This window comes from Parasteatoda tepidariorum, chromosome 5 (assembly GCF_982258835.1).
Source record: "Parasteatoda tepidariorum strain Cologne lab strain chromosome 5, Ptep-v5.0, whole genome shotgun sequence".
In the NCBI taxonomy this organism is placed as follows: domain Eukaryota; kingdom Metazoa; phylum Arthropoda; class Arachnida; order Araneae; family Theridiidae; genus Parasteatoda; species Parasteatoda tepidariorum.
Window position 1 is genome coordinate 96,424,142 of NC_141759.1, and position 13,860 is coordinate 96,438,001.

The 13,860-nt window shown below is 27.5% G+C and overlaps 1 protein-coding gene across 9 annotated transcripts in view; it reads right to left on the bottom strand.

The window, feature by feature from the left end:
* Taf1 (TATA-box binding protein associated factor 1) overlaps window positions 1-13,860 on the bottom strand; it is a 69,058-nt gene that overhangs the window by 17,954 nt on the left and 37,244 nt on the right. For all 9 annotated transcript variants that reach the window (XM_087164576.1, XM_087164573.1, XM_087164574.1 and 6 more), the window contains 10 exons: window positions 13,528-13,718; window positions 11,612-11,726; window positions 10,222-10,363; window positions 8,372-8,502; window positions 6,866-6,946; window positions 6,327-6,476; window positions 4,749-4,871; window positions 3,963-4,041; window positions 3,275-3,371; window positions 1,382-1,505 (listed from right to left, as the gene is read on the bottom strand). In XM_087164576.1, the coding sequence (XP_087020702.1) occupies window positions 1,382-1,505; window positions 3,275-3,371; window positions 3,963-4,041; window positions 4,749-4,871; window positions 6,327-6,476; window positions 6,866-6,946; window positions 8,372-8,502; window positions 10,222-10,363; window positions 11,612-11,726; window positions 13,528-13,718 (1,233 nt within the window). The remainder of the gene's footprint in view (window positions 1-1,381; window positions 1,506-3,274; window positions 3,372-3,962; window positions 4,042-4,748; window positions 4,872-6,326; window positions 6,477-6,865; window positions 6,947-8,371; window positions 8,503-10,221; window positions 10,364-11,611; window positions 11,727-13,527; window positions 13,719-13,860) is intronic.

Below are 13,860 nucleotides of genomic sequence, written 5' to 3' on the forward strand. Positions count from 1 at the left end.
TTTTTGACAATTGACGGTTTCATCCGGATTTAACCGCCATGTAAAAAAAAAAAAAATTAGTTTTGTTAGTTTTGCAAGCATAGTTTTTGACAATTGTCAAAAATCATGAAATTTTGAATCATAAAACGAATGGCGTTTTCATACGCTGAGGACCGACGGTACGCCGAAATAGATTGGGGTTGAATTAATTGTGAAAACATTGAATAGAACAATATGAACAGTGAGTTTTTGCATAATACGTGGCGAAAATCAACAGGGTAAAGGGAAAATTTAGACCTCTTTAAAAACTACGAATGAAAAAAGCACCTTTAAGGGCTTTTAAAAAACGATAATCGAAAATAAGCACCTTCAAGCACTTTTTAAAAACGCTACGCACTCTGAATTAATTAATATTATTAACCCTGTGGCAGAATTTTTAAGAGCTTCTGCGACAAAAATCTTTAGCACTAATATGTTTCTTTAAGGTACTTTTAATAATAACAAACATATATATTACCCATTTAAAATAACAAAAGCTTGGTGTTTACAAAAATATATATATAAAAATATACAAAAATACATAATTGCTTTTAATTGAACATGTAATAATTTTTTATTCTAATATTATGGGCAACATTCTCGCATTTTGTTGGGGGAGAACGCACAAATTGTTTCCTTCTTCACATTTTGTAAGCAATTATCACAATAAAAAAATAACTAAAAATCATGAAATCCGTTGCAGCAATTGTGTAAAAAAAGAACATCGACAAAATCACCCAAATCGGGTTCCTCGAATGCGCGTTTCGCTTCGAGACTAGGTTGTTGTAATAAATAATATCATATAAAAAAAAATATCGGATTTTAAAACTGTGGAGAAATCAACAGCAATAACTGCCGAAAAATTTGATAGAATTACTGCCTTATAAAGTAAATACTCAAATGCACCATTTGAATTTTTCATATTGTTTGAAATATATCGGGATATTTAAAATCAATATCAACTCCCGAAAATGCAATAGAAACATTGCATCCATCAATTTACAATACTATCGGCGTGAATTGAGGGCGTCAAAAAGTGTTTATCTAAATGCATGATTCAAATATGCGTAAAATTCTGTAGAAAAGAAAAACAAATTTTTTGTTACTTTTCGAAATAAAAATCTTTTTTCAAGAACTCTATAACGTTCTGAGACAATGACGTCGTGTCGCTGCAATTCTGTCATGGGGATTATTAAAACCTGTTATATTGTTAAATAAACATTTTTAAACAAAATCTTTCATTCAATAACCATAGCTCTTAATTTTTACATCACTTTAAATGATAAGTATGGCTATGGTAGTTTCATTGTAATCGTGAAATAATGACAAGAGCAAGTGAAATATTTTTAATGTTAAGACTCACTTGAGAACTCGTCTTCTTATTAGAGAGCATATTTTCAATATTTTTACCCATTTCTTCAATATCAGAGTCTTCCTCTGAGCTTGAGTCTTCATCAGTAGATAACAATTCTTTAGAGGAAAGAACTCTAAAAAAATTAAATTAAGGGTGACTCATGAGTTAAAAAATTAAACTACAAGTGATTTAAACTAAAAAACGTTACAATTGTGAGAGTTTTGCATAAATAATAAGTAATTAAGTATGTTTTCATTAAACCAATAGTAAATAAAATCAATGCACTGTTTGAAAATAAAATTAAAGCTCTAATTTTAAGGATGTAAAAAAAAAACAATAATGTTATCTCATTTTAAAACTATGATTACCACTACTCATTTAATTTAAAATTGAAGTAGTTAACTAAAATTAAAATGTCTTCTTAAAACTGAAATAAACACTTTTCTACTTGATTAAATTCCACACAAACCTTTCCAATTCACTAGTTGCAAGACACGTAAACATGTTGCTAAATAGAAGCCTTGAGAATGATACAGAGTTGTAGAACTATTAATCATGAAAACCTTTGCTTCAAAAACTTTTTTATATTTGATAGTCTCATTATTGAACCATTCCAATTCTATGAATAACCCTCCTACAAATCCATTTTAACGATGATTAAATCTGAATCTTATCATACCGGATTCAGTTATAAAACCCCATAATTTTCGCTAATTTTACACAATAAGTGTATTTTGATATTATAACTAATTTGGAGTCTCAGCGAAATGAAAAATAAAAATTCTCGATTCAAAAGGATTGATTTAAATATAAATCCTTGATTTAAGTGAAAAAATAGAACTTTTTATATTGAAATTACAAAGAAGAGAAACCTTAAATTATACGATCTTATAGTGTTTGCCATTTAAAAACATGTTATTCATATAAAAACAGTAATTTTGAATAAACAGACAGAAGACTAATTTTACAAGTATACATTTTTATTGGAAAAATAAATGCAGTTTGTTCTATTGAGCACAGAGCTGCGTATTATGTTAACTAACCACTAAATTTTACTTGCAATTTTATATTGGAGATTTTCGTAGGGAATTTGGTACAAGGATTCTTACTTCCGTTACACCGAGCAATAAAAAGGGAAGATTTGAACTCTCTAGACGAGCTTGCCAATTAGCTTCAAATCTCTTCCAAAAAAAATTCGTTAAATAATCAATATTTCCAAGAAAAATTGCCTTTAACTCTAAAAATAATCTTTCATTGGAAATTGAATGTTTATGACCCTAAGTGAGGGTATAAGAAAATCTGCAATTTCTAATTAAGAGATAATTTGTATTATTTTTCACAATTTTGCCCTTTAATTTTTCATAATTTCTCAATTTTTTCATATATTTTATGTGTGAAAAATAGTCGACAAATTAATATTAATTGATAATGTAGTTGATATTGTAAATATCTTGTGAACTCTATATTTCTATTTCAATGAATAAGCAGAATATTTCTAGAACATTTCTTAAAGTTAAATTACAGAAGACTGTTTTTATGGCAATCTAACCAATCAATGAAAAATTAGTAAAACCTATGAGACTTCTATTAATAAAATTATATAAATAATAAGTTTATAAAAATAATTAAAAAAAAAAGGAAAATTACTTTATCAAAAGTAATTAAGAAAATACTATAAATACTACAAAGTTTATATCACAATCTGAGTTTTAGAATAGTTAAAAAATTATCACTTTAGAAACTTTATTCTGAAAACATCAAATTCAAAGATTTTTTCTTTAAAGAAAAGTTTAAATACTGATCAAAATTTCCATAAATAATATGTAAAATTATAAACCTTAGCTAATTTTTTTAAAAAAAGAATAAAGTAATATTTATAAGTAATAGAGAATTAATAGTTACCTATTTTGTAAATCAAAAATGCGTTGACAATCTTCTTTATAACGCTCTTGATGTTCAGCAATACTGAAGCGATTTCCACGAGCAAATTTACTCATAGCTAAAAAAATAATAATGGTGCTTAGTTTTTAACTAAAATAATGATTTATTTTTTCTCTTTTAAGAGAAAATTTTTTTTAGGTAACAAAGAATAATATTCCTTACAAAGCATTTAGCCGTAGAACAAGAGTTAGTACTCAGAATTGCAAAGAACTTCTTTTTCAGGCAAAAACACTGATAAACTTAACAAGGTAATGACACAACATTAGATACAGCAATATGCTATAACTGCATTATGTTTCTTTTTTGCATCTTGGATTGAATTGTTAGAATGCATTAAAGTGAAAATGACTTTTTTTCTTTGAAAGGTAAAAATAGAAAGAAAAAAAAAGAGAATTTCACTAGTTTAAAAGAATTTTTTTTAGATTGTAAACAATTATAGATAAATGGTACACAAATGATAAGTAAAATGTATTTCTTTTTCAGAACGATAAATATAAACGTAACACCACTATACTCAATATTTTAACAAGAACAAGTTAATTTTTTTTCCTTAAAAAATTAACAAATGCATAATTTACAGAAACTGTTTTCTTGAACTTAAGTTTTTATTTCTGTATATAAGAAGAATTGTATTGAATTATTAGAATACCTTCTTCTCCAGCTTTTGCTTGTTCAGTAGATAATGTGCGGACAACATCAATTACTTCCCATCGAGACAGTTTTTTTATCTACAAAAAAGAAAAAAAAACATTTAAGAACAAATAGTTATGTAGTTAGTTAAAATAATTATTAACAATAAACAACAATTAACAATTCAAGTTCATTTGTCTAAAAAACAAATTTAAAACATATGAATATATTTTTTCAACATGCAATAATTAATTTATTTCATAAAAAATATAAATCGAAAGAAGTCTTAAAATAAATTTTTTGGTAGTAAGGGTATAGAAATGCAATACAGCAAGTTTTTTTTTCAAAATTTCTTAGATTAACGATAATTATTTTAAAACAAAGAAGTTGTATTGTTATTACTTTCAGAATTATATTAAGATCTATGTTTGACAGGAGCTTAAATAATATACATAAATGGTTTTGTATAATAAATGTAACTTGTACCATTATAATCGTAATAAGCTCAGTTGACAATAATAAAATGCTTGAATTTATATTGCCACATAAGCTTTCTTACTAGGGTTTTTATTAAAATATAAATTATTTAAATTTCTAATGGATAATTAAATGTATTGAATAAGTGTAACTATTTAGTAAACATTCCATTTGATAATGGATTACAAATAATATTAAATAATTTTAATGTAATAAATATTAAATAATTTTAATATTATTTTCTTAACTTGGTGCAGTAAAGTTATGTAAAATGCATGAGAAAACACTTAAAATAAACATTTTAAATAATATTAAAATAAAGTGTTACCTCATCTTCAGGGACATTAAATTTCCTAAGAAGCTGCTTGGCATTGCTCAAGGATAAACGTCTTAAATCAGCATCAGTTCCAGTCACGGTTTTCTTTGCAGGAGTTTGATTTTGCATTTCTTCCTACAAATACATCAAAGTTTATAAAGAAATATTTTTATCATAAAATTTACTTTACACAATATTTTTAAAACATACAATATAATAATTTTCGATCAATTTAGCAGGGAAAAATTCTGCATAGAATTTAAGAGTATGATTACTCTTATTTTTTTCTTGTTGTTTCAATTCACAAATGCAACTATGGAATTAGCATTGTGGAAAAGGAAGTAAAAGATTGTGTTGCTTTTCTTCTTTCTCATGCACAATTTAAGACAAAAAATTTTTTAAAACATCAAAAAAGCATTCTTTGTTAACTTAAAACAGAAAATTCAACGATATTAAATCAACTATTTTAAAATTCTTGTTTGTTGAAAAAGCTGAACGAAGTTCAATTAATGGACTGTTAAAATTTAATACTTTTAATAAATCGTTAATTTTTTCAAAATTATTATTTTATACTTCAGTGTTATTAAAAATTTCTTGAAAACAAAAGTACGTTAAGAAGACCAAAATAAATCAACTTAAAATAAAAAAATGGCAACAATTTACGTTAAAGATATCGTTAGTTCTAAGGACTAGCTGTTGTTGCCGACTTATGTTACACTAAAGCTGCACAATGGCTAGTGGCGTTGGTCTGGGGAACATTCATGAAAATGATCTGAAGGCATGCCATCACAATTTTGCTCCTATGTTTCGGCAACTCAAAGGCATGCGAGAGAAATCAAGCACTTCCCAGTAGAACAATTTGACACGGACCAATACCGCACACCCTCGGTCCCTTTAAGCTGATCAAAGTGGTCACCCACCTGCACACTGACCACAGTCAGTGATGCTTCAGTTCGGTGTTCTACAAGGAACTCTGTCTTAATGATCAGTCTACTGCGGAACTCTCAGGACTAGCAGTTCAGATAAAGAATACTAAATTCAAGATTTAATATTATTTAAAGGCGAAACAGTATAATAATTTAGTATGATGAACAAACCTCTCCATACTTTAATAAAATGATTTTCTAATAAAACAAGCTTGATCTGACTCTTGACTTAGTTTCTTTGTTTTTTTGAGTTCCCTTCATTCCCTTCATTGTCAGTTCGGTGTTCTACAAGGAACTCTGTCTTAATGATCAGTCTACTGCGGAACTCTCAGGACTAGCAGTTCAGATAAAGAATACTAAATTCAAGATTTAATATTATTTAAAGGCGAAACAGTATAATAATTTAGTATGATGAACAAACCTCTCCATACTTTAATAAAATGATTTTCTAATAAAACAAGCTTGATCTGACTCTTGACTTAGTTTCTTTGTTTTTTTGAGTTCCCTTCAATTACAAGAACATGAAGGCAAGTATTGTTATCTTACATTCATTACATGTTATCTTACATTCATTATATCTTACATTCATTATGATATTTAGTTTTTCTATACTGATTATAGAAAACGGTTTTAGTAAAGATAAATACAATAAGGAAATGAATACCTTTGATTGTTGTGGCTTGTTAGGTATTCTAACATATGAAAATCCTTCTCCACAGCCAGTAGGGTCAACAACGCCACTCAACTGTAAAAGGCACTTTCCTTTCATTGCAGATATAAATGCTCTAGTAGTGTTCCAGGGGGCTGCTTTTACCTGAAAAAAAATTAATCACAAATTTTTTTTAAAAAATTTTATTATAAAATTTTTAAAAAAAATAAATTAATGCAATTTAAAAATGTTTGGCAGCATTAGTTTAGGGTTACAGAAGTGAAAGTTATTGCAGTTGACTGCAAATTACATAAAGTGACAGATAATAAATCTAACTTTTTTATCAAGCATCAACATGTTATGGGTATGCTCATAGAGGTATCATGTTGGTTAATTAGCGAAAAATTATTCCTCAAGGATATTGCATTTTTTGATTTTTATGCATAGTAAAATTTTATAAAAACTCAGTGTGGGACAACAATTTATAAATTTCTATTATTAATTAGCTAGCTTGCTTAAATAAAAAGAAATTAAATTTATGCAAATAAAATAACCTCATCATCCATTTTCATTTGCATATCTTCATCATTATCATCTTCAGGGGCAAATAGGGATTTTTCTCCATAGCCAGCATCCTAAAATAACAAAAATACAGTATATTAATTATTTATTACAAGACTACCATTTCAACAGGGTACACAGAAAATTTTTTTCACCAAAAAATAAGAACTTTTTCAAAGATATTTTTAAGCCTTTTTCTTAAAAAAATAATAATCATAAATTGGATATACAGTGTAATAAATATTTTTTTCCTATTGTTGAAACTTCTCAGGTAATTTCAAAAAATAAACAAAGTGCAAAATTTTTTTCCAAGATTTTACATAATCATGATAAAATAACTAGTTTCTGGAATAGTACTCTATTCTTGATTTTATAATCCTTTTCATTGATTTTATTTATTTTAACTGTGCATACAAAATTTTTATGCACAATTTTTAATGTGTTTAATAAAAAGCTGTTCATTCTATTTTTTAAATTATTAATCATTTGATTAAATTATTTATAAATGTATACTTAACAAAAAACATTTACAAGATTAAAGATCATACTGAATTGATAAAGATTTGTAGAGAATTAAGCACAATAAAAAAACCTTAATAAATTCGTATTACAAATGTAAATACGTGAATGATCTATTAAACTTTATTAAAATTTAAAATGATAAACAAACTATGAAAAGTTTAAAAATTTTTTTTAAATAATTTTGAAATGAAAATACTGTAAGTATTAATTCTACACATTTTTGGGTAGATGTTAATTATTATATAGACTCCACAGTGAATATATATATTTAACAAAACTGAGATTACAAAATTTTCAATTTTCATTTTTTTAAAATAAAATGATAAAGAGATATTTATATTATTTTGAAGCAACAAATCTGAATCACATAAGACCTCTAGCTGCATCTGCTAAATGTTAAAATAATGAAAAGCTTCTGAACTAACACTTTTTTTTACTTTATACTCATTTTTCTATTTCATTAAAATAATTCAAGAATACTGAAAATGTCAGTAAGAAATACAGTATAACAAGACTACAATAAAAACCAAAAATATTTTATACAATTAGTATTTTATGCAATTAATAAACTATTTTGAAAACATCGAATGAAAAAGCACCTTTAAGCAATATGTTTTAATATTTCATTTTAAAACTTATATCCGTCGTTGAACAGCCAACCCAATTTTAGGTTTATGACTACTAACAATCAACTCTGTAGTCTAGTAATTTTGAACCAATCCAGAAGACAAGGAAACTCCTGGATCAGTACCCCCCAAAGTATGATTTTTTACGAGAACATGGAGGACTTTGACTCGACAAATTTAAAGTGCATTAGCCATAATTTACTACACGGGGAGTCATCGGCCGGTGAGGATCGAACCCACAAACTCTTGGACATGGGCTCAGTGCTCCACCAACCAGGCTATCCTGGCCCTAAGCAATATGTTTATCATTACAAATAGTAAATATGCTTATCATTAGAATAAAATACATACTTTTAACCTCTGTTCAGCAGCAAGCATTCCATAATATGCACAACACTGTTCAGGTGAAACCATTGCTCGTATTTCATCCTCAGTTGGAAGACGAAATTCACTTTTTAAAACCCACCAATTAGAATCAGTACCTGAAAAAAAAATATTATAAAATTATAAATTTCTATAAAAAAAAATCTTTAGATGATATCTCAAATATTGAAAATAAATAAATCAGAGTAAAGATAGTCTCTTACACCCTATTTACATGGGGACTGGAAAAAGGTGTCAGAAAGCAGTCTTCTGACGTAAATTAAAAAGGCTTGTTTAATTTACACCATTTCTAATATTAAGGATTAGCAAAAATAACCACTTAATACAACAAGTTAATCACCATGCACCCGGAATTCTGCTTTTTTGAAATTGTCGACTTATAGCCTGAAAGCAGTTTAATCAGAGGGGAAAAATTAGATTTTTGTTCATCTTATGATGTCAGGCCCTGTGTGAATGGGACGTTAGTTGGAAAAATAATAATTTGTGATATTAAATAAACAATAAATTCTCTGTTTGTTTGGTCTTACTTAGAACTTTCATTACATATTTCTATTATTACAACAGCACCTTCTACTGAGGAACGCTTTAATTAGTTAGTTAAACATCAATTCTCCTGCTAGCCAGGTGTGACAGCTAGATTGTTAATTGGAGCTTACTATGATGTAAGGCAAGTATTTGTCGTATATATGTATGTATTTAATAATTAAAAATTTCATAGCCATTACTTACTATATTTGTCGTGAATTTACAATAGATAACCAGCGTCTTTGGATACATATAAACGTTTTTTAAATTTGTATAAATAGTCTTTTTACCCATTTAGTATTTTGCAAACTTATTAGGATTATAGACAAAACAATAATTTCAAAAAAGAAAAGAGTTACATTTGAAATGAAGGTTTTTAGTTTGAACTGATTTGTCACTTGTCACAAGAAAATGCACCAGTGTAATTTTAAAGTGTCAGTATTATTTTTATTTCCTTCTAAGAAGGGAAAAAACTCAAAGGCTAAACTCAAAACTTCTTTTTCATGTCCCCAGTACCATTTATGCCATATTTGACGTCCTATTATGCATTAGCAGATTTGCCAAATAAGTTTTCCTTTGTATTCATAAATTGTAAAATCAAATTCATTTAAGTAAGTTAAAAAGTTAATTAGAAAGAGAAGTAAATGACACGCAAGGGCCTGTTTAGAAGAAATTTAGGTCTGTTAACGGACCCTTCACAAAATATCTTTTCATAAAAACGAACCCTTTACAAAATATCTTTTCATAAAAACGAATCCTTCACAAAATATTTTAACTTAAAAACGGACCCTTCATAAAATGATTTATCTTTTAATCGGACCCTTCACAAATTTGCTTATCTTCATTATTGCTTTGTTAATTGAATAGACCCTTCCCAGGGCAAAAAACAAGAAAGATGGATGTAAACACAAATTAAGTTTTGACAGATGATTCTTCCATTAATCGTCCGAAATGAATATCCTGCATTCAGCAGTATAGGCTAAATACCAAATATTTGTATGTTGCACCTCTAATTTAGAAGCAGCAATTGCTGTTTATTTTTGAAAATTTAATATTTTTAATTATAATTTTACAGTACTGAGCATAATCTTGTATTGATTTACAATTTAAAAACTCCTTGAAAAAGTTTTTTGCACAAATTGCCCTATTTGCATAAATTCATAAAAGCAGGACCGAAAGAATGTGAGTAATTTTTTCACAATTTCACAAAAACTGGATCTTTCACAAAATGTCTGGACAGACCCCTGCATTAGTACATGCATTAAGTTAAAAAAAAAAAAAATCAACCAAACCTGTTCGTTTGAAGTTGGCACAGAGTTTCAATCGCTTTCTTATGCTGCTTTCTGAGTGAGAAGGAAATGCTTTTTTAATGTCTTCCATTTTGATACGACGGGGATTATCTTTGCTATTCCAAAATAGACGATAAATAAAAACCTATAAAAAATAAGTGAAAAATATAATTTTGAATCAAATAATCAAGATTTCAAGCAAAATTTGAAACACAGAATTCAAGTAGACTTAATTTAAGTTAGTACTCATGCATTCACCATATAGAAAACACAAAAGTCTAATTAGATTAGCAATCAAAAGGATAAAATTTTATTAATTAATTCAACGTAGATATAGAGAGAATACTTTATATGAATTATAATACTTTATATGAGCATGAAATGAAGTATTGGGTAAAATATGATTTTTTTTAATACCATCAAAATTACAGAGGAAACGAAATCTTATTTTCTGCAAATGCCAATAATATTGTGTTCTATCAAAAAAAAATTTAGGATTTTTCTCTTTATAGAAAAATTGGGTTTACCTATGATCAAATATGATGTGTATCAATTAAAAGAAGGCAATGCAAGAAAAAAGGAGCTGATTATACACATGATCAAGCATGAGATTTAAAAATAAAAAAAAAGTGAAATTAAAAAAAATAGTGTGTTTAAAAAATAATTTTGAGAAGCTGATTTTGTGTCAAATAAAATTCAGTAAATTATTTAAAATAATAATTTGAACTTTCAACAAGAGAATAATTGTTCAAATAAATTATTTTAAAATATGCATTAGTGCTCCTAAAAAATAAAATGTTCAGAACAAACACAAAAACAAGGAATATCAGGATGAAAAGATAACAGTTAGGACCAATAAGGACAAAATATTTCTTATCTTGAAAAATTAAGAATATTAGAACAACTACGAATCTTACCAAATTTTTTTTTAATAAAACGCTAAAACTAAATTTTATCCAAGCATTTGGAAAAAATCTTTAGCTAAAAATTAAAAAACTTAGCAGGCCCGCTTAAAGAGAAATAAATTGAACTAAACTAAAAAATTAAAAGTTTGAATAAAAATTTTAGATAAAATATGGAGGAAAAAATTAAAGTAATAAATAAACATAATTTATATAATTCCTATATCATAATTTAGAAAAAATGCAAAAACTAAAGCAACACAAAGCATACATGTTTTGGAAAAATATTAAACAGTAATTATAATTTAAAATAATAATTGTCAAAACAAACTAAAAACTATTTAAAAAAGTTTTTGATTTTCTTTTTTACTTAAAAAATCATATGTTGCACAGAAATTAAATTTTAAGTGAAACATAATCTAATAGGGCTAATATTAAATCAAGTTTTTTTTTGTTCCTTTTGAAATAATAAAAAATGATTAGTACTTTACCTGTAAAAAGTCGCGGATAAAATTGTTAGCCTTCTTTGAGCTAGGTCCTGGTACTTCAAACAGTGGTAGTTCTTGGCCAACAGTAAAAATAGACTCAACTTCTCTAACAAAATAACTGGAAAAAAATGAAAACTATTATTAAAAGTTTAAAAAAAAATTTAACAATTTTGCAATACACAAAGATTACGCATGGTTGTTTGACCATGTAAAGCTAAGAACAGATGGAGTTAGTTAGATGGAGATACCGACAAGACTTTCGAGTTAGTACTTCTAATTGATTTTTAATCCTAAGCTTGGAAAAGCATGCCATTCAGTATTATTACACTAGTAGTATTCGCAATATCACGTGTTCTTTCAATTTAACTTTCAACGAAACAAATAACAAATGAATTCAAAGACCCAGCAAGCATGTTATGATGCCACCCAAAAAATAACATATGGTGATATATTTACATAATTTTAGCCAAATAAGGGATGAAACTCAAAATGTGGCAAACTTTACATTTTATTTATATTGTGATATTTATTTTCTTAAATTCGTTTTAGGTTCACGACCATTTAGAATTTATAAATTACAGATGATTCCTTATAAATGGTAAAATTTCAAGTGAATTTAAACAAAATTCACAATAATAAAACTTCTTAGAATATTAAGCCTGTTAACACATCGCCTCATAGGCATACCATAAGCGGAGGGATACACTGGAAGTTTTTTAAAATTTCTTCTGGTTTTAGGAGGTTTGTTATTGTTTACATTCAGCCAACCATCCATTAATCCAACAAGTAATTGAAATCTTGATTATTTAAAGTTGAAACTATTAAGATTTACAACAGTTAACACACCTGATAATTTAGTATAATAATACAGTGAATTCGCGATAACTCGAATCTGATAGGACAGACGAAAAACTTCGACATATCGGAAGTTCGACTTACCGTTAGTTTCGGTTTTGGACTTTCGGTTTGTCTGATTATTTAATTAATGCTTATTAATTACAAATCTTCCAATTGCTTACAATATTTAAGATAATTTTTCTGACAAGTCATTTACGATAAAACTGTTTGAAGCACTTTATGATACCCTGGTCCATCGGCTGCAACTTTGCTGTTGTGTTTGGCGGGAGAAACTGCAAGTTTACTGCTTTAAAATTAGGAAGATCACTATGTGCTGTGCATTTATCCATAAAGAGTATCACTTTTCTTTTTTAGCGAAGAATATCCGATCCAATTTTCTTACATAGTCTTCAAATAAAACTGATGTCATGCAAAACTCTTTGTTAGACTTGTAATCCAAAGGATACGTTTTTATATTCTTGAAACATCGGGGATTTCGGTATTTTCCGATATCAAGTAAGGGCAATTTCTCTGTCCCAGACGCATTTCCTCCAACTAGGACAATCAAACGTTCCTTGCTCATTTTACCCCCTGAGCAGTTTTCATCCTCAAACATCCTAGTCTTATTTGGAAGACATTTAAAATATAAACCCATTTCATCAATATTGAAAACATCATTTTAACTGTATCCTTGAAGTAAATTTGGTAACGTTTCATTTAACCACTGTTCGCATACTTCAAGAGGGACAGCTTTAGCTTCTCCATGAAGAGTGCGAAAGACATTGTGTGTGTTGCGAAGGAAGGGGCAAGATATTAGCTCCTAGGTTTTTTTTTTCTTGCTTTAAAAGATCCCAAAAAAATCGAGTTAAAGGGAGTAAAATTCGAGTAATCAAGAATAATTAACATGAAATTGAAGATAAAAGGGTCGGGGACCTCATAAAAAAATCGAGTTATAGCAATATTCGAGTTATCGTACTTCGAGTTATAGCGAATTGACTGTAATAATAATGGTAAAAAAAGTTATTTATGGTTATGTCACTATTCTAGTTTGAATATGGATAAAGTACATAAAAATAACTTACTGTTGTCTTGAACGTATTATAACAAAATCTGTATCAGGAAATTCATGTTCATAGATAGGAGAACGGAATAAATTGTTTTCAAAAGATTGTAGACTTTGACCAGGTGCTAAAGCACCCAAAAAGGGTGAAGTATGGGCATAAGCGGTTTCTCCAAATTTATATTCAGGAGCGCCACTGTCTTTTCCAGGTTTCTGCAAATTATTCAAAAATTTAACCTTTTTTAGTGAAATAATATAAAAATGAAACACTTTTATCTAATTTAATCATAAATTAAGCATTTGCATTTAACGTAACATATAACTATGTTCGTAATCATAAAATAAGCATTTAACT